This window comes from Ovis aries, chromosome X (genome assembly GCF_016772045.2).
Source record: "Ovis aries strain OAR_USU_Benz2616 breed Rambouillet chromosome X, ARS-UI_Ramb_v3.0, whole genome shotgun sequence".
NCBI classification, from domain to species: Eukaryota; Metazoa; Chordata; class Mammalia; order Artiodactyla; family Bovidae; genus Ovis; species Ovis aries.
Genome location: NC_056080.1, coordinates 40,001,126 through 40,022,629, shown reverse-complemented (window position 1 = coordinate 40,022,629; position 21,504 = coordinate 40,001,126). Strand labels below are relative to the sequence as shown.

Genomic DNA, 21,504 nt, shown 5'->3' with positions numbered 1-21,504 from the left:
GAATATCTACCTTCAGCAACTGTATCTGTGGAGACTGTAAGTGATCCTACTGCCTTTTAATGAGTACTAGGATGGTACTTCGGAGAAGGCAATGGCACCCCACTCCAGTACTCTTGCCTGGAAAATCCTATGGACGGAGGAGCCTGGTAGGCTGCAGTCCATGGGGTCGCTAAGAGTCAGATAGGACTGAGTGACTTCACTTTCACTTTTCACTTTCAAGCATTGGAGGAGGAAATGGCAACCCACTCCAGTGTTCTTGCCTGGAGAATCCCAGGGACGGGGGAGCCTGGTGGGCTTCCGTCTATGGGGTCGCACAGAATCGGACACGACTGAAGTGACTTAGCAGCAGTAGCAGCAGCAGGATGGTAGTTTGTGTAAATGTGCTTTAGGATCACAAAAGAGGGAGCAAGTGATTAACATTACACCCTCAGAAAACAGGTGAATTGTCTTCAAGAATGACCAAGAATTACACAAGTGGACAAGAATGAGAGTATTTTAACCTTAGGAAATGGCAAGTGCATCTCTTACTTCTAAGAGTCATAGATAAGACTCTGCAAAAAGATATTTGAAAAGGGTGGCGGCAAATGACGCTTTTAAACAGTGCACATTAAAAACCACCTAGGAAGCTTTTAAAAATCCTGAAGCCCCGACCAATTAAAGCCGAACCTATGTGGAGAGGAGCCTAAGTATTTTTTAAAGCCACCCATTCCTCCGTCTCCCCCCAGATTCTAACGTGCAGGCAAGGTTGAGAATCATGGCTTTAAATCAGAAAGCAAAATATTAAGCGTGCATTTTGAGCGGGAAAATGTGGCAGGAGGGCATAGAAAACGAACTGAAAAGTCCTTGGAAGGCAGGGCGGCTACTTCAAGAACAGGGACAAGAAACAAGTGGGAGAATCAGTGGTAGAGGATGTAAAGACTGTTTCTGCGGTAGAACTGCCAGGTTTTGGAGGTAGCTAATGAGCTCAGCATATATTCAACTCCATTCAAGTTAAGTTATTCTGCCAGTTGCCCTTCTTCTACCCTCAATAATATTTTCTCGGATCTTTTCCCACAGTTAAAAAAAAAATGACGGAAACGTCTCCTATCCCACGAAAGGCGCATGGGCAGACTGTGGGAGATGCAAAGATCTGAGACGTCACAAGCGCTCAGCCGTAACAATTTCCTTTCGAGTCCAGAAACACAGGTCACAAATATCTGGGATTAGGGTGTCCTCCCCGGCCGCGCTGCACCCACCAGGGGAATGCTGACGGACACCTCAGCACAAATCTGATCTTTTTAAACTCCAAAGGGCGGCGAGGGCAAGGGCCGGGCAACTGCTGACGTTCTCAATGACAACACTGGCTCCGCCCTTACACTCACTTCCGGCGGCGCGCAGCCCCCATTTCCGCTTTTCCCGCCCGCGCGCCAGCCCCGCCCCACTCCCACGCGCCCCTCAACGTCCCCGCGCCCGACCGCAGGGAGAAAAGGCACAGGTTGCTGTCGGAAGTCCCCCTTTGGTTCCCCTTCCGTTCTTCCTAACGACTTCCGCTTTGGGCCGTCAATATGGACGCTGCGGCTGCCTGGCCGAGCGGCCTCTGAGCGGTTGCTGTGGCGCTGCTTCTCTGCGGCTGCCGCCCCGCTTCCCCGCCCTCCCCCCGCCCCTCGCTCCAGTCCCTGGAGCCGGCGGGCTTGTCGCTACATGGGGGCGGGCCTCTGCGGCCGGCCGTAAGGCTTCCTGTTCGGAGGCGGCTCGGCAGTAGCAGGCGGCGGCGGCGGCGACTCCGCCCGCGCCCACTTAGGCGCGGTGACTGAGCGCCTGGGAGGGAGGTTCGAGGGCCACATCTTGTACCGCTGCGCCAAGCCCGGCCCTGTGCCGCCATGGCCCCAGTGCAGCTGGAGAACCACCAGCTGGTCCCGCCCGGAGGCAGCGGCAGCGGCGGCCCCGCGTCAGCCCCGGCGCCTCCTCCTCCCGGAGCCGCCGTGGCAGCGGCCGCTGCGGCCGCGGCTAGCCCTGGCTACCGGCTGAGCACCCTCATCGAATTTCTGCTGCACCGGGCCTACTCGGAGCTCATGGTGCTGACGGACCTGTAAGTGCCGCGAAATCCACGCCTGTTCCCCAGCCCCCGCTTCCCGCCCAACCGGCTGAGAGGTTCGCACCTCCTTCTCCACAAGAGGCTGCTGCTTTCTCCTCTCCGCTGGGCTGCTTAAGTCTAGAATTTCTGAACTCTTGGGGCCCAGCGGAGGTGGAGGAGGAGCTTTCCACTTGGGGTCCTGGAGATGAAGCAACCGAGACTTGTAAATTATGCACGTTGTTTGACTTTCCCTGAAAAGCCCATCTTTGGAATTTTTGCTCGATTTGCCAGCTGAACCTTACTGATTTGTTGGTTGGAAGCTTTTTAGCCCAGACTCCTAGTTTAGGGTTTAGGAATATATATTATTCGGGCGTTTAAAAAAATTCCCAAAGACAAATTGTGTTAGAGCCTCTTACGGTACATTTTAAATGTAGGTTGTAATTGCTTCTGACAAAGTTTGAACTCAGGAGATGTGTGTAAAATAATGCAAAATGTTGGATTCCAAGTTTGTTTTCCTGGAATGTTTGAGACTGTTTGAAGTCTTAACACATGTAGTGTAAGTAAAGATTTTTTGGGTAACTAGCCTGTTATTGTCTCGTGGGGTATCAGGGGAGTTTATAAATCACCAAGTTAGCAGTAAAATGCCTTGGGATATGATTAGAGTGTTAATCCCTTCAGAATAGGATCAGAATACACTGTAATGATTTTCAGGTGTGTGAAGAAAAGTGAAATTTAGGGGTATATATAGTTGAATTACTGTTTAACATTTTTAAAATCTAGGTTCAGAGAAAGTAAGACTTACTAGTTTTCAGTTAGATTCATTTTTATCTTTTAGTAGAGTCCAGTGTATTATTCAGTTGAAGTACATTTGTATGTAGGTATGAGGCTGTGAAGTGTCACAGTAATTTGTTGCTAGAGACTGTTAAAATATTCTTCTGCAGATGACTAAAAAAAGTTCCACTTATTCCTGTAAAACATTCTGAGAATTTTGATATACTTTATTGAGGGGGATGGAAAGAAGGCTACCCCTGTCTAATGAGGAAATTAAATAGCTGTCATGATTAGATTATGGTGGTAGTATACTTCTCTGCACCGTTTCTTGTTGGCTCTCATATAAGAATTTGAGTAGCCACGAGAAAAATCTCATGTACCCATCCCATGTATAGCTATGGGAAAATGTTGAAAACTGCTATCTGTGGTGTGTAATTTGTATAATTTGTCTTTCCATAGGACATTTGTAGAAATTCTTGTGTTATTCTGTTTTAGCACTTAGTTATGAAAAGAGAAATATTTATTGCTGTAGGATAAGTACATAGGTTTAGTCTTACACACTTTATATGAGGATGATTCCTACACGTATCTCTCCAGCACAGACCTCTCCACTGAGCTGCAGACTTTCATTTAAGTACCTAGTGGACATTTCAGTGGACCAAGTCCAGAACCAAACTCCTGATTCCATTCAATCCTCCCCCCCCCCCCAAAAAAAAAAAAAAACCCTTTCCTATCTCACTAAGTACTCTCTCTATTCTTCCTCTGGATGCTTAGGCCAGGAATTTTGGAGTTAATTCCTGGCTCCTCTTTCTTCCAATCCCACATCAGTAAATTCTGTCATCTCTGGCTTCAGAATCCCACCACTTTTCAACCATTCCATCAAGTGTTAATCCTTTGCTCCTGTTGCTGCAGTAGTTGACTAACTGGTACCTCTGCTGCTACCCTTGCCCCTCCCTCTATGGTTTTTCCTTCATGAAATACCCAGGATGATCCTTTTAAAACTTATTTTTACTCACAACTTTCCCATGGTTCCCCATCTCAGAGTAAAAAACTTTTTATAGTCACCAATAGAGTGATCATAAAGTTTATGGTCCAGATGAGGATGCTTTTGAACATGAAAGGTAGTGCTATTAATAACTATGTCAGAGCAACAGGCATAAACTGGGACTGTATTGAGCAAACCAAGACTGTGGTCTACCTTTAAGGTCCTACGTGATGTGTCTTCTCTCCCTTACCGCCTTTGTTTAGTTGTTGTTTAGTCACTAAGTCATGTCCAATTCTTTGCGACCCCATGGACTGTAGCCCACCAGGCTCCTCTGTCCATGGGATTTCCCAGGCAAGATACTGGGATGGGTTGCTGTCTCTGTTTCCTCCATTGTAGACCATGGAGAATTTAAGGGGAAAATTCACTGTTGTTCTTGATACATAGGTATATAAAATAACTTTTTTCTCATTTGATTTGTGGTCACCAAAATTGGTTTAGGAATAAGTTCCTAGATCATGTATTTTCCCTTGTTCCAGGTAGAGACTGTCAGGATTAGTGTATTACTATAAAACCAGTGTTCAAGTATACTTTGAGTCTTATTTCTGCCACATTCGATGTTTGTGGAGTGTTGAAAGTAAAAAAGGTGGCTTGTTTTTGGCCCCAGATTTCTAAATTTTTTTCTTTTGCTTGTTCATTGCCTCCTGCCTTTCCCTCACCCATGTATATGCTCTTATCTTAGAGTTTACATTCTGTTGTGATTTTTTTTTTTAACAGATTTAGATTCTACTTTTTTAAAACTTTTTTTTTTTGATTGAAATCAGAAAATGCTAGAATCTTGCACACTTTGGTGTAAATAAGGTTTTTGTGACTTACTGCACTTTCGGGCTCTTGCCCCAAGTGGTAGACTTGTCATCCATAAAGGAATTTTAAATAGATGAGGAGGAACTGGGGAGAAGGGGATGCGGGCAGCAAAGCCTATCCTTTGTCCCTGAAAAGATACCACCTCTGGCAGGAGAAGATCCTTTTAGGGTCTCTGGGACAAGGGGCAAGAGCTGAAACAATGATTCCTGTTCTTTCTGCCCCCAAAGACTCTGCTCTTCTCTCTCTTTTTTTTTTTTTTTTCTCTCTCACATGCACACAAGCATCCATGGTTCTCATTCTCTCCTCTCTTAAGGACAGGGAGAGTTCTCAAGGAGTGTCTTCTGAGTCTTTCACAGGCATAGGAACTTGCCAGCAACTGCTTTTACTTACAGTCTTATCATAATGCCTTAAATTTTGTTTCATCCTCTGATCTGCTGGCCCTTCCAACTCCTACCCAGTTTCTTTTGTCACTTGAATCATAACTTGAGCTCCCATCCCACTGTCTACACTAAGAACTGTAGGTAACTATAAGCCAGAGCTCATTTTAATAGTTCCCCTTCCTTGTACCGTGAATCTCTCGAGGTGGTTTTAGTTTTTCTGCACCTGTGGCATGTCAGTGGGAAAAGAGCGTCTTAAGTGGCTCAGTGTGTGTTCTTCAAGAATGGATCCGATGTAGGGGAGGCTTTAGAGTTCAGGCTGTTGAATCTTGAACCGTGGAGAATGTGATTCAGGAAGCAGATCAGGACCTTTCTAAGCATCAGTGGGTACGAGGGTGTTAAATGGTATAGTTTATCAGGGAAAATGGTGACATTGGTTGCTTGCTGTCAGTACTGCAGAACTAGCAAAAAAGAGATCAAGGTTTTCCTGGAGCTGTTTGAAAATAATCATATGCATCTCACCAAGCGACATCATAATTGCTGTATAACCCTTGGCTGACGCTGGCTCTTTCCCATGCCTAGCTTAACCCACCATAACAAAGCGTGAAGGGATTGGTGCTTGGAAGCAAGGTTCTGTTGAATATAGAGAGGCTCGCAACTAAGTAGTACCTTGTATTCATGACCATTTGGTCTTAAAAGAAGATTTTCTTTGACTTCTCTGTGATACAGTGTGCTAATAAGACTTGGGCTTTTTTTTTTTTTTTTAATGTTTGAGGTTCGCGCAGTATCTTTTGAAGAATGGAGAGAAATGTTTCTTTGTTAGTTTTTCCTTTGTAGCTATATCACTGAAAACTTACAAAAGTTATGAGTGGAGCCACACAAGCCTATAGTGGCTATTTGTCCAGTTTTTCTGAAATGCTAAGGTATTTTAATAGAGTGAAAGTAAAGGCCATAATCATACTTTGATGAAGATGTGCATATATTTAGTCAACTTTTTTTTTTCTTCTTAGGCTGCCAAGGAAATCTGATGTGGAAAGGTGAGTATGAAAAAACCCTTAAATCTATGTTGATATATCTATGAGTGAGTGAGTGAGTTTATGTGAATGAGAGAGAGTATGGGGGGAGATATGTGTAGATATGGGTAGTAGGATTGTGGACTGGGAACCTAGGCCCAGAGAGCCTAGGGTGACTTCTCACATCATTTGTTTAAGATGTCCCTGGAAGTGTAATTTCTGTATCCTTGACAATTCTTGGTATGTGGCCAGCTCTGGACCTTGTCTTCTAGAAACTGACCAGGTCAAGTGCCTCAGGGGGTAGAAAGATGCAGAAGATAGAGAACTAAATGGAGATAGCTGGTCGGTCATTTCTCACTTTCTGCAGTGATATCTGATTAGATATCTTTAGAGAATGGACATTTGCCTACTGCTGTTACTGACTTACAGTTAAGAGAATTTTGATTCAGTTGGAGTTTGGGGCTTAAGACATAACTAAATGCTAGTTCGTTTCCACAGTCCAAGGGAACAAGAGAAATTAAAGTTTGAAAGATATCAGGGGATGGAGATTTAAATTGTGGCTACAGTATAGACTACTTGACTCTGTCTTTGGTACTACTTACGCTCCTTGGTTGATGTTTTTTTTAAATACCAAATCACTTGGGTGAATTTCAGCATTGTTAGTGGCTATGCTCCACCCACCCCCACCCCCACCCCCTTTTTGATAGAATTGGACAGAGATCGAAAAGATAGAGGTAAATGAGACCTCTACCTTGAAGTATACCTGTGTTATGGTTTGGCTGGTCCATTTTAAAGGAAGGAAATGAAAATCAGGATGTGTTCTGTCCATTCCGGGGTAGAAAGGGAAACTGGGCCTTGGAGAACCAACTCTTGCTGCCTGTCACCCCAGACAGCGTGTTGTCAAGGAAAAAAACATGTACAAGTAGTTTACAAAGGGGTATGTCTCCTTTCCAGTAGAGGAGCTCATCTGGCAAATGAAGTTCATAGTGTACAAATATGTTTGCTTTGGGAGAGAAGAGGAGACCTCACTTCCTCTGTAAGCTGTTGCTGAGTTAGAGAGCACTGAGGGACTGCCAGATGTGAGTGTACATTTAACATTTCTGCTGTGTCCCAGTCTTGCCTGTGATGTACTCTGCTTGTTTTATCTCTAAGGATCCTTCACAGACACTGGCAAAGATTCATAATTGTATCAGTGTCCTGAATTCTTCTCTACCACCAATAATCCTATTGCAGGCTGAATCTTCAGGAAGCTTTTCAGGTTGTTTGTGGGCTATGTATGCTCTTAATAGGAGCCAGACTCTATGGTCTTCAGTCAGGATTATGTTGCAGCAGAAGGTTTCATTTTGGTGCATTGTATTATGGGGTTACTGTTGCAAAGATGCAGAGGTATGGGTTGGATATATAGGTTGTTGGATAGCTGTACTAAGATTAATATGTCAGAGTCCACTTGGAGGGAGGTTGATGTCTTTCTGGGGCCTGTCATCAGTCCTGACCTGTTGAATATTTTTTTGTGTGTCTTAAGGTAAATCATAAAAGGTAGTGTTATCAGTTTTGTAGCCGACATGAAGTTGCAAGGTCTAGCTAACATGCTGATTGACAAGATAAAGCTTTTGGTGTAAAGCTTTTAAGGCTTTATGAGGAAAGGATAAAAATACTGTTATTGGGAGAAAAAGCATTGTAGTGGATATAGCATGAAAATAGATATGGACAGACCTAGCTTTTATTTTTAGTGCTTTCTTTAACTTTGCTTGGATAATTTAATATCCAGGCTTTTCACTGAAATTAGTTTGGTAAGGAGTTGCGTAGTTAAGCTCTTTATTCAGTTTTATAAATCATGCTCCTGCCAAATGGGAAAAGGACCCTTGCTTTTGTAGAAATAATACAGTTTCAAGCTTTGGTAAGGGATTTTTCACTTCTTTCTCCTACCAAAAAGGTTCAGTTCAGTTCAGTCACTCAGTCGTGTCCGAGTCTTTGTGACCCCATGAATCGCAGCACGCCAGGCCTCCCTGTCCATCACCAACTCCCAGAGTTCACCCAAACTCATGTGCATCGAGTCAGTGATGCCATCCAGCCATCTCATCCTCTGTCGTCCCCTTCTCCTCCTGCCCCTAATCCCTCCCAGCACCAGGGTCTTTTCCAGTGAGTCAACTCTTCGCATGAGGTGGCCAAAGTATTGGAGTTTCAGCTTCAGCATCAGTCCTTCCAATGAACACCCAGGACTGGTCTCCTTTAGGATGGACTGGTTGGATCTCCTTGCAGTCCAGGGGACTCGCAAGAGTCTTCTCCAGCACCACAGTTCAAAAGCATCAATTCTTCGGCGCTCAGCTTTCTTCACAGTCCAACTCTCACATCCATACATGACCACTGGAAAAACCATAGTCTTGACTAGATGGACCTTTGTTGGCAAAGTAATATCTCTGCTTTTCAATATGCTATCTAGTTTGGTCATAACTTTATGCAGAGTACATCATGAGAAACGCTGGGCTGGAAGAAGCACAATCTGGAATCAAGATTGCTGGGAGAAATATCAATAACCTCAAATATGCAGATAATACCACCCTTATGGCAGAAAGTGAAGAGGAACTAAACCTCTTGATGAAAGTGAAAGAGAGTGAAAAAGTTGGCTTAAAGCTCAACATTCAGAAAACTAAGATCATGGCATCTGGTCCCATCACTTCATGGGAAATAGATGGGGAAACAGTGGAAACAGTGTCAGACTTTATTTTTTGAGGGCTCCAAAATCACTGCAGATGGTGATTGCAGCCATAAAATTAAAAGACGCTTACTCCTTGGATTTCAAAGCATAATTTCATTCCCTTTGTGACCCAGTTAACTTTTATATAATAATTTTATATTTGTGAATATAGTATATTTTAGTAAACAACTTTTATCGTAGTATAAAATTAATTATAGCATGTGATTCATTGCCTAAGCATTCTATTGGATTTATTATTCTGAGGTAGAAAATGAGGCATATGCAGGTGGTATACAAAATGTGACAATAATTCATATTTAGATAAATATTTTAGGTGGGTTCTTTCATTGTAATGGTTGTAAACAGATTGATTCATATTTTAGCTCAGATGAAATTAATTGTGAAATACTCCTTCAAATATGCTGATTCATTAAGAGTTATTTTGTTTTGTTTTAAAGGAAAATAGAAATAGTGCAGTTTGCTAGCCGGACACGCCAACTCTTCGTTCGACTATTAGCTTTAGTAAAATGGGCTAATAATGCTGGCAAAGTGGAAAAATGTGCGGTGAGTTAAACTTTCGACTTTATTTTATATAAAATAACTTTTTGAAATGTTAACTTGTAATAGGCATAGTTTCTAATTTTAATTCTAACATATATGCTGATATGTTTTCGGAGGCATTACTTATGTGAGTGATCATTTCTGTATGATAATGTATAGTATATATCTGTAGAAACTTATTTTTTGCTTATGGACACCTAATCAGAAAAAAAAGAGTAGACCATATCTGGAGACATTAAATATGAGACTGGATGTAAAGGGGGAAAATGGTTAGTTTATATTTGTATGATTTCTTAGAGTTTACAAAGTATTCCCTAAATTTTGCCTCTTGATTTCCTGACAACCCTTTGAGAGTCGCAGAGTCTGTATTCTCTTCTTATTTTACAGATAAGGAAATTAAGGAAATAAGGTTCCTAGAAGTTAAATGGCTTTTTCAGGGCCACAGGACTGACGACAGCATTTATCTGTCCCTTTATTTATTCATTGGGGCTTCCTTGGTGGCTCAGACAGTAAAGAATCCACCTGCAAAGCAGGAGACCCAGGTTTGGTCCCTGGGTTGGGAAGATCCCCTGGAGAAGGGCATGGCTACCTGCTCCAGTATTCTTGCCTGGAGAATTCCATGGACAGGGGAGCCTGGTGGGCTACAGTCTATGGAGTCACAAAGAGTCAGACACGACTGAACAGCTAACATACTTGTTTATTCATCTGTTCATTCTCCAGACCTTTATTGCACACAAGGCCTAAAGACATGGTGGATTGAGACTCGAATAAGGCATAGTCCCTGCCCTCAAGAAGCTCGTGGTCTTTTGACTGTTGGGTCACTTTTTTGAATTCAAAAGGATGACCTGTAGTGAAGTTTACCAAAGGTGCTAAAATATGCCCACCACACACACTCCCCTCAAAAGTTTTAAGCTGTATTCAGGAAGGGTTAAGGAGTTCATATTGGAAAGGGTAGAGTAATTATAATAAAGTGAGTAAAATCCTAAAATGATGAGAGCATGTATTAATCCACATTAATTGAAGTCAATTCTCCAGATCCAGCTCTGCAAGGTCAAGTAGCCTTCTAGCCACTGTAGGAAAAGTGGATAGATTCTCTTAAGTGAACTTGACATTGATGCTCAGATTCTTTTTTCCCATTCCCATGTCATATGTAATGACATTTAAAAGTTTTATCAGTTTTTATAGGTGCAAGTTCAGAAAAAGCTTACACTGGATAAATTATATTCAGATCATTTTCAAATTCTGAATTTACCAGGTTTCCTAGATAAAATCAGCTACTCAGTGTAGAGGTAATTTATTTTTTGCACCTGTCAAGCTAAGTTGAAATATTTTGATAGTAACTGTATCTGCACATTTGTTAGGGTTTGCATATTCCATAAAGTTTCACTTCAGAAAGAAATCTATAACACAGTTGTATTTCTGCCCATGACTTTCTGAAATGTCTCCTCGATTTTAGTGCATTTGATATCCAGTGCATTTGATATCTTCAGTTTCACTAAGTTCCCCTATCATTAGACAGAAAGCTTATGTGAAAATTGCTAAAGTGAAAGGAAAAGAGGTTATGAAGAAGCTGAGAACTTAAAATTCTAGAATAATATATTTTTTGAAAGTTAAAAGAAGACTCTTTTCTAGCCACAGATTTTCTTTGTCTCTAGGAGTAAGCTGATATCATCCTTCTATATAACATTGGTCAAAGAGGGGAGTATCTTGTACAATATATTTAGTTTTTTTAATGGGGGAAAAGTCCTTTTATTTATTAATCTGTCCATTGATTTGCTTGGTAAATTAAAGTTTGTAGACAGAAAGTCTTTTGTACACTGTAAAGCATCATTCAAAGAATACTTATTTTTTTTAAATAAAGATGAATATAAAGATGAATAAACTGGCTTATTTTAAGCTTATTCATCAGAAAATTTACAATTCGTTTCATTGTTTTTGGAAATTTGGGCACCAAGCCTAATGAATCTATTTTGGCCAAAATGAAGAAGCATGGTATAGTATTTCTGAAAAGTCCCAAGGTTTCTTTTCAATAGTTAGTTAATTTGGTGTTATCTTTTCCTAAAGATATTCAAACTTTCAGTGAAGAATTAGGTATTACTGAAGTATATAAAATGCAAGTGTTCAATTTTTCAAATCCAGTGTTAAATCCCTTATTATACCATGGGTCTTTAAATTACCTGTTTGATACTACTGAGCTGTATGTTGATAAAATAATACAAGCAAAATCTAAAACTCTTGGTTTTGATATTGAGCCATATTGTATTCATCTTTCATTAATTCATAGTATTTTCTTATTAGTTTTTTGAACTGGTTGTCACAGTAAGTCATATTCTGAATAAAGTCTCATATTTAACTTTATACATAATGTTTCAGTATTTTTGTTTTGAATGTAGATACTGTTGTGCTTTTGTCAAGAATAAAGTCCATAAACTGGAGAATTAGAGGATTATTCACATATTGACACTTGGTGTTCTCAACTTAATGATTATTTAACTAGACTCATTAGAGGTTCTTAATAGATAATGATCTTTAGCCATGCCAGACACATTAAGTTGCTAGCTGAATGCGTAAATACATGGTTTATAGAACTCTGACTAATGGTAAAACAACCTGGATAATGTTCTAGCTAAGAAAAAGAAAAATCTCTCTCCTTGAGCTTTTTTAAAAGCAATATTGAGGTACAATTCACATACCATACAGGCTACGTACAATTCTGAGAATTCCTGGTGATCCAGTCGTTAGGACTCTGCACTTCCACTGCAGGCGGCACAGATTCGATCCCTGGTCAGGGAACTAAAATCCCACAGACTGTAGTGTGGCCAAAAGACGATAATAAAAAAGTGTACAATTCAGTGGGTTTTGGTATATTCACAGATATGTGCAACCATCACCACAGTTGGTTTTAGAAAATTTTCAAATTGTTACCCTTTAATTGTCACCCCAAGTACCCCCCCCCAGTCCTAAGCAGTCTCTGCTGTCTCTATATATATGCCTCTTCTGAATATTTACATATAAATGGAATCATAATATATAGTCTTTTGTGATTGTCTTCTTTCATTTAGCATAGTGTTTTCAAGGGTCTTCCATGTTGTACCGTGTATCAGTACTTCATTTTTATAGCTGAATTGTATGGATCTACGCATTTTGTTTATCATTCATCCGTCAATGGACTTTGAGGTTGTTTTCAGTTTGGGGCTATTATGAATAGTGTTGCTATAAACATTTATATACAAGTTCCTGTGTGGGTATGTGTTTTCATTTCTCTTGGGTATATACCTAGGAGTGGAATGGTTGGATCATATGGTAACTATATTTAGTAATCATTTGAGGAACTGCCAGACTATTTTCAAAAATGTCTATACCATTTTACATTCCCATCAGCAATGTAAGAGGGTTCCAGTTTCTCCATGCCAGCACCTGTAATTGTCTGACATTTTGGTTCTAGCCATCCTAGTAGGTGTGAAGTGGCACCTCACTGTGTTTTTTGTTTGCATTTCTCTGATGACTAGTGATATTGAACATCTTTTCATGTGCTTTTGGTCATTTGTATATTTTCCTTAGAGAAGTGTCTATTTGGTGCTCAGTTAAAAGTTTTAAAGGAGTTTGCTGCTGCTGCTGCTGCTGCTGCTGCTAAGTCGCTTCAGTCTTGTCCGACTCTATGCGACCCCATAGACGGCAGCCCACCAGGCTCCCCTGTCCCTGGGATTCTCCAGGCAGGAACACTGGAGTGGGTTGCCATTTCCTTCTCCAATGCGTGAAAATGAAAAGTGAAAGTGAAGTCGCTCAGTCGTCTCCGACTCTCAGCGACCCCATGGACTGCAGCCCACCAGGCTCCTCTGTCTGTGGGATTTTCCAGGCGAGAGTACTGGAGTGGGGTGCCATTGCCTTCTCCATAAAGGAGTTTATTATTAATCATATCAAAAGCTGGTATGTGAGTACTTAAAAAAAGAACATGGTGATCATTAGGGACCTATATGGATTCACTTATTTAATAAGTAACTCAAAACTTAAATTTTATTAATTTGATTTCTAAGTCAAAGAAATACAGCTGGGTTAGTTTGAGTCTAGCAGGGCCGTTTAGAGAGTTTCGTTAATTACCCACATTTAAGGTGGAGCAGTGTAGGCCGGATAAACTGTGACACCCCATGAGGGTTGATGCGCATCTTCCTGGAGGGAAATCTTTAGTATTCTTTGGCTTAAGCATTTTTACAGTGTCCTGAGTGAATGGAGACTTGGGATGACCTAAATCTGATTAACAGTAGTTGAAAGTAACAGAAGTAACAGAAAGTAACAGTAACAGAAGTTGAAAGAAGCAGGATTCAAAATGGTTTTAAATATGTTAAAATCAGAGTAGAGTCATGCTTCAGGTGCAGGATGGGAAAGGGGACCTTGTTTGAAGGAGATTGATGCACAGAAGATCAAGGCCTTTTAGTTAACTTCAAGGTTGCTGTGTGGTAACAGTGTCGTGGCTCCTGATGTTAGAAGTTGGTGTTGGTGGTATTCGTAGGACTCCCATTTTACTAGTCATGGAAGGTAGCATTTCTACAGGGCTGTGCTGGTCTTAACTGAAGAGTTAGAAAAAAGTTTTTGGTTCCAGCTTCTCTGATCATTGACTATCTTTGAGCAAGTGTATAAACCTCAGCCTCAAGTTTTTCATCTCTAAGGTGATGGTAATTAACTGTTTTTGTCTATTTCTTAGAGTTGTAAAAATCAGATAATAAGTGTGGGAATGCTGAGAAAATGTAGGGCATTGTGTGAGCCTGATGTGTTACTAATTCTGGATGTGATATTTTAAGTTGATCACTGATAAACTGGACCATTTCCAAGCAGTGGACTAGGGATGGTAAGTCAGGAATTTGGAAATGTGAAGACTAATTGATATGGTTTGCAATGTTCAGCTTGAAGATAGAGTGCAGCTTCCCCTATTTGAAAGACATGAGACATAACATCTTTCTGGGTCATCCTGCTGTTATCTTGCATACAGGGTCGTCATTGCTATCTTCCTAAATTCCATATATTGTGAAAGACTTCAGTTCCAGTTTGAGACTTTTAAATATTGTTCCAAAAGGAATTAGTTTTCAGCTTCTGGATGAACTCGTTAGTTTAGGCACACTTGTGAAATGCATTGAGTAGAGAACTGATGGAAAGGTTTTCCCTATCGGGCATGAAGTTGGCCTAGATCTCATAATGGGCAATGTTTACTGAGTGTTTTATATGTTCTAGGTACTGTTCTAAAGGTTTCATATGCATAAACTCTTAATCCTCAGAACAACCTTATGAGAGGGAGAAAACCATCTCCATTTTATATTGAAAAAACGGAGGCACAGAGAGAAAGTAACTTGTCCAAGGTTACAGGGCTAATAAATTGCAGAATTAAAATTGAGACCAAGGCAGTCTGGGTCCAGGAGTCCATGCATTTATATCTACTTTATTACCAGTCAACTCTAGAAATCTGTAAGAGAAAAAGCATTTCATTCTATTTATTTTCCCTGACTTGTCATATGTATGTGTAATGTTAAGGATGGAGAAATGAATTGGGAAACCTTTTATTTAAATTGATAGAAAATATACTGATTTTTAAAACTATTTCTTCTTTCCTCAAATTAGTGGAAAATTTTTTGATGAAATATTTTGACGTATGGAAAAGCTATATTATTTCTTAAGGTTTACTTTGGAATCAATAAATGATATATAAAGTGAAAGGTGGCTAGTTTTCAAGGAAGCTTAATGCGATTTACCTTTTGCTTTAAAGATGATCTCAAGCTTCTTAGACCAGCAAGCCATCCTGTTTGTGGACACTGCGGATCGCCTGGCCTCGTTAGCTAGAGATGCTCTGGTCCATGCACGCCTGCCTAGTTTTGCCATCCCATATGCTATTGATGTACTGACGACTGGGTCTTATCCACGGCTGCCAACCTGCATCAGGGTAAGTGTGTTCCCATCCCCCCAAAATTGAAGGCTTTGGCATTAGATTCTAGAATATTAATAAGTAGCCCAGTCCCCCCCCCAAAAAAAAAACTGTTCTCTGTTTTAAATATTTCATGTAGTTTGTTTTTTCTCTCATTAAAATTTGGGGGAGGGGAGATGTTGAAATAAATTGGAGCCAGAACATGAGTAGCTATCAAAATGAGTTATGTATTCATTTAGGTGAGGGTGAACAGAATTGCGAAGGTGACATCTATTTCAGATGTGAAAATAGGGCACACTGTTGCTTTTTGGAAGTGTCTTTTATAAAATTTGTTGCAGTTGTTTATTCACTCGGTGCTATTGTATTTTATACTTCTGGGAAGTGGTAGAAATCTAGTGACATTAAGTTGGTTTCATGAATAGAGCATGAAGAAGATTGTGTTGCATTGTTATCTTAGCCAGGCGACTGGTGGAATCATTGACACTCTAATACATGATAGTAATGGTCACTATTATTGGATGTAGACTGCAGAAATGAGTGTTGAGATTCTCTCGGGTAAGGTAAGAAAGTACTGTGTTAGGGCAGGCGCAGGTAAAAATTATGTCTCTTTGTACATTATTTCTAAATCACTTGAACACTTTTGTAGGATAAAATTATTCCTCCAGACCCAATTACAAAAATTGAGAAACAAGCTACACTTCACCAGCTGAACCAGATTCTTAGACATCGGCTTGTAACCACGGATCTTCCTCCTCAGTTAGCAAATCTTACAGTTGGTATGTGCTTGGAATATATTTTTAAAGAATTGACTTGTTAGAATATTTTTAAAATCAGCTTTTGGGAGTTTTATCTTTTAAAATATCATTATGAAGTCTTTACCTACAATCTTGGTGGTGTTTAAAACTGTAATTTGTGCCATATCATTTCACTGTATCTGGAAATACAGTGCTGGTATTTGAAGCTGAGAAGAGGGCAAGATCACCTGGGGCTGGAGGAGAGCCTGGGTCCTAGAGTTGAGCCTCAGTATTGTTCCTTGATGTTTAGAAGAGTTGCCTTTGATTTCTTGATGACCTGGAAGCTGGCTACTGTTAATGCAGGAAATACTGAATTGTTTGAACACTTATGAAAAAATCTTCAATCTATTTAAGATTTCTTGTGAGCAAGACTGAAAAATTCTAGGTTAGCAGGAGGAGGCTGCTTATTTTCTAGCAAAGTAGACTTCTCCTTCTTCTTCTAAAAGCAAATGGCCGAGTGAAGTTTCGAGTTGAAGGAGAATTTGAAGCCACCTTGACTGTGATGGGAGATGACCCTGATGTTCCATGGCGTCTTCTCAAGCTAGAAATTCTAGTTGAGGATAAGGAAACAGGAGGTAAATCATAAATACCGATTTAAATCATAAGTATTGATTTAAATGTTGGATATTTTTATGTTATTGATACATTCTTACAGAATAATACATGTGTTTAACAATTTATCCTATAATTTGAAACAGATTTTACGATACTCATAACTCCCTACTAACCACAAAGGTTTCAGTGTTTCTATAGTATAATTCATACATAGATAATTTCAGGGTTTTTTTTTAACTTATCGTTAGTGAGTATACTTTTCCTTAGTTGGTCTCTGACACAGTCTGGACACTTTTCTGAATAACCGCCTTCTTTTTTCCCACCAATGGAAGATGGACGAGCCTTGGTTCATAGTATGCAGATCAACTTTATCCATCAACTGGTACAATCTAGGCTCTTTGCTGATGAGAAACCTCTTCAGGACATGTACAACTGCCTGCGTATCCTTCTGAAATTTGAGCCCTGTATTCGTGAAGAATTTGTATCCCTCCACTGCCAACACACTTCCGTGGTGGCTCAGTGGTAAAGAACTCACCTGCCAGTGTGGGAGATGTGGGTTCCATCCCTGGGTCAGAAGGATCCCCTGGAGGAGGAAATGGCAACCCACTCCAGTATTCTTGCCTGGGAAATCCAATGGACAGAGGAGACTGGTGTGCTGCAGTCCGTGGGGTCGCAAGAGAGTCGGACACGACCACCCCTCAGCATACACGTTTCCATTTGCCTCTAGTCCTGAACTGGAGCAGCTTAAACTCTCTCCCTTACCCTTTCAGGGTGGAAATGGGGCTTGGGAACTGGCCAGTGTAAAGAATAATGGTAGATCTTTTTTTTTTTTTGAACCAAGCTTTTCATTTTACTCTTGACTTTGCAGGTAAAAATTTTAAATAATGAGGTAGAAATAGTACTCTTTGGAGAGAAAAAATAGTACTATTTGGTCTACCCATATTCTCTAAACTATGATGAATTAAGGGGTAACCTGAACCTTATGTTTTGTTTATATTGGTTCAAAATTAAATGTAAAGCCTTTTTCTAAAATTATGTCCCAAATTGCACACATATATCACTGGAGAAATGAAATGGTCAACTTTTGGGGAATAGAGCATTTGTTATATGAAGTTTGCTTATACTTCTTTGGCTGTTGTAGTAATAAATTAGATTTGCTTAATGAGATCCATCAGATTCTTTCTGCTTATCACTTCAGTTGGAAGTGCTACATTCTCAAACTCTAATGTTAATCCGAGAGCGGTGGGGAGACCTTGTACAGGTGGAAAGGTATCATGCAGGAAAGTGCCTCTCCCTCTCAGTTTGGAAGTAAGTAAAGTTGAGTCTGGGGTCATGCAATGACTGTAAATAATCTTTGTTTCTCCTTTTCTCTCATGCATCTGATTTTCTGTATATCTAGCAACCTGAATTTGTATGGTAAGGTCCCATGGTATCATAAACCACATAGGACGTCCATAATTAGCACCTTTCTTAGAACATGGCATGTTTTAAATATGTAGATATTTGTCTGTTTGTACTAAAACTTACTATTCTTAAAAGATTAGATTACTCTGGCTTCAAACCAGATTGCTGACAGACCAGTAGGTTAAATTACTGGGTATCATTTTTTAAAAATCCTTGCCAGTCACAATGTTATATATATATATTTTTTTGATGACCAAGAGACAACAATGTTATATTTTGAATTGTCCTTTTTACAAACTTTTGGGGAAGGTCAGTTATCAAACTTATAATCTTCTATTCTGCATTTGAACTTTGCTTGGTTTTCATTTTCTGTAAAGGAATCAGAGGTGAATAGGCACTACTTAGAGACAGTTTATTTTGTTTGGTGATTTTTTAAATGTGTATATGTGTTTTTAATTCTATGTGTATTTTTTTTTTAATGTAGATCATAATTGCGTTGGATTACAGAATAGCTGTCTTCCCAATATTAATATTCCCTCAACAAAGAGTGAGGGCCTGCCATGTTCTAGACTTTGGATAAGGTGCACAGTAGAATGTCTCTTATTCCAGAAGTTAACAGATTGTTGGAAAAAATTCTTAATATTCTTTTTCTCTTTAGTCAACAGGTTCTTGGGAGAAAAACAGGGACAGCATCTGTTCACAAAGTTACAATTAAAATTGATGAGAATGATGCCTCCAAGCCTTTACAGATTTTTCATGATCCTCCTTTGCCAGCTTCTGATTCCAAATTAGTAGAAAGAGCCATGAAGGTAAAAGAACTCAATATATTTTAATATTGGCTTGATTAAATGAATATAATGTAACTTATTTCTACTTAATCTTTTAGCATAAATTCTTTAAAATATCTAATGGTTCCTAAAACCCTTTATGAAACTTATTGTAAATGAATGTTATGCTGGTAGGTTTGTTGTGGTTGTTTTAACATCTAATATGGTAAGGTATAATTTTTAAGATATTCTTTCAAATTTTTAAATTTAGATCAGATCACCATTTTAATTTTTGTTAAGATCTGCCATTTAATCACTATGATAACTATGATTAACAGTGTCTTGATCTATACTTGCCAGATGTTAACTATAGCCTTTAAGCTATCAGTACCATTGTTTTAAGTTTGCTTTCTTTTTTGATTCTGAAAGGAAGTATCTTGAAGCATAGTAATCTACTCTCAGACTTTTAAAGTAAAAATGTTCAAATTGTACATAACGATTCTGTTCTTGTTTATGCAGATTGATCATTTATCAATAGAAAAACTCCTGATTGACAGTGTCCATGCACGAGCTCATCAGAAGCTTCAGGAACTGAAGGCCATTCTTAGAGGCGTCAATGCTAATGAAAACTGTAGGTTCTTTTAAATTGACATTTCTGGGGCTTTCCAGGTGGCCCTAGCGGTAAAGAATCCAGCTGCCAATGTAGGAGGCATAAAGAGATGTGGGTTCAATCCCTGGATAGGAAAGATCCCCTGGAGGGAGGGCATGGCAACCCACTCTAGTGTTCTTACTGGGAGAATCCCATGGACAGAGGAGCTTGACAGGAAGCAACTTAGCATGCATGTCTTTCTTTTGTTTAAATTAGCATCTGCTTTTATTTTATGAAGAGTCTTTTTTAATGACTTTTTTCCCTGATGTATTGATTTTGTTGTAAAAGCTGGGCATTTCTGCCTTTTAATTTATGATCTATCAAGCTTGTCCTAATTTTCTCCTTACTTCTTTCTCATTTAGCTTGACCTTATTTTTGAAATGTATGCATATTGACTCTGCCTAAAACTTCCCTATTGAAACAGAAGCTAACTTAACATTTTAATATGAATCTCATTCTTCTAATTTTCCTTCTAAAAGGTTAATAAGGCAGCTTTGCAAATATTTATAATGTGTTTATAAAATATGCCTCTTTGAAATGAAGCTAAATTTATCCCATGTCTTCAAAACAATTTTTTAAAATTGGTAATATATCAACAGAGTTCAAAATAAGAAATACAGGTGTACACAGAGTGAAAAATCTTCTAATTACCTAGTATATTCAGAGCGTTAGGAGACGAATGGTCAGTCATTTAGAAAGTAAGTGTTTTCATTTCAGGAATACAGTTTCCAGTATCATGATGAGAACATTTACTATCCCAACCCCAATTGTTTTTGAGTGGTATTACCTTGTGCCCATAGTATTATCTGTAAACAAGGCTTAGTAAGTTAAAAAAAAGCTCAGTATGATTGCCTGGGGGATATTTAAATTACTTTGAAAAATGAACTCTGAAAAGGTGTTTATCTGGGAATAATTTTGTGTGTTTTTCAAGGAAGTTGTGAAGATTTTTCTTGAGTGGCACTTTGTAGCGATATCACTGCTTAAGTAGTCAGAAGATGTTGGTATAGCTGCTCATGTGCTCTTGAACAAGTCACTTAAATTCTCTGGGCCTCATTTCTCCTCATCTGTATTTGAGGGTGTTACTCCAGGCTCTTCCTGAATCTCTGATTCTAGTAGGAGTGTACTATAGCAGTGGTTTTCAAGCCCCGTGAGTCTGTTGAGTCCTCAGTGTTAGCGAAGGGTGCTTTGGAGACTTAAGTTTTGGAGGAGAGGGAGGATCTTGCATGTGAGGTTGGGTCCCTCAGTCCTACTTGAATCAGAGCAATTCTGGAAATGAGGAAAAGGTCTGCTGACTCACCATTTTAGGACATAGGCTTTAAGTTTTGTTTTGTTTTTTTTAAATTCACGTTCACGCATTTATACACAGCGTAACCTCACTTGATCGCTTTTGTGATGGGAAAGCATGCTTTAGTCAGATCCTTTGCTGGGACGAGGGGCCATAGTCTGTTCTGGGAATCTCTTCGTGCAGTAACCCTTCATTAGCTGTCTTTTCTTCCAGCTCCTCACTAGGATACGCGAGGAAATTAGTCACTCAGAGAATGGAGCATTTCAAGAAAGGGCTAGAGAGAGCACAGACTGCAGGTTTTGCATAGCCCAAGGGGTAGTGTGTGGTTTCTTGAGGGTGGGAGATAGGGGTGAGATAGTCTTAGGGGAGAGTAGGCAAGACTTTTGGAGAGAAATTTTTAAAAAGCAATGTAAGGCACTAAAGGTAACTTGTCCTGCCGCTCCTTCTCAGCATCACCTGACTCAAGGAAGCCAGGATGCTCTCCCTCAAGTTGTCCTCTGTCAGCGCCAGATTCAGGGTCTTGAGATCAGTTTCAGAAGCTGTGAACCGCACACAGCAATTCCTAATGGGGCTTAATTGCTTCTCTTAGTTTTCCCACTTTGTATTACTATCTATTGGTCCATTCCTCTTGTCCTCAGTAAACAGGGAGAAATGAAAGAGGAGATGTGTGTATATTCCTGCTGCAGGAAAAAGTAGTGTGCAGCCTGGTTATCTTGCACAGCCTTTAATTGTTTATAAGTTTCTCCGTTAAAACCTGTAGCCTTTAAATGCTTAGGGCCTTAACGTATTTTATCAGTATTTTCCGTAAAGAAAAATACAGACACTG

General features: G+C 39.7%; 1 protein-coding gene across 10 annotated transcripts in view; it reads left to right on the top strand.

Moving 5' to 3' along the window:
* The first annotated feature begins 1,521 nt into the window (after positions 1–1,521).
* Positions 1,522–21,504, top strand: part of MED14 (mediator complex subunit 14) — a 63,701-nt gene continuing 43,718 nt past the window's right edge. For 7 of the 10 annotated variants that reach the window (XM_042241923.2, XM_060407377.1, XM_060407376.1 and 4 more), the window contains exons 1-10: positions 1,522–2,068; positions 6,058–6,084; positions 9,214–9,319; positions 15,069–15,242; positions 15,871–16,000; positions 16,465–16,593; positions 16,906–17,013; positions 17,749–17,881; positions 18,636–18,786; positions 19,264–19,375. In XM_042241923.2, the coding sequence (XP_042097857.1) occupies positions 1,860–2,068; positions 6,058–6,084; positions 9,214–9,319; positions 15,069–15,242; positions 15,871–16,000; positions 16,465–16,593; positions 16,906–17,013; positions 17,749–17,881; positions 18,636–18,786; positions 19,264–19,375 (1,279 nt within the window). In that variant the 5' untranslated portion in view covers positions 1,522–1,859. The remainder of the gene's footprint in view (positions 2,069–6,057; positions 6,085–9,213; positions 9,320–15,068; positions 15,243–15,870; positions 16,001–16,464; positions 16,594–16,905; positions 17,014–17,748; positions 17,882–18,635; positions 18,787–19,263; positions 19,376–21,504) is intronic. The other 3 variants (XM_060407380.1, XM_060407378.1, XM_042241924.2) reach the window with 1 other exon arrangement.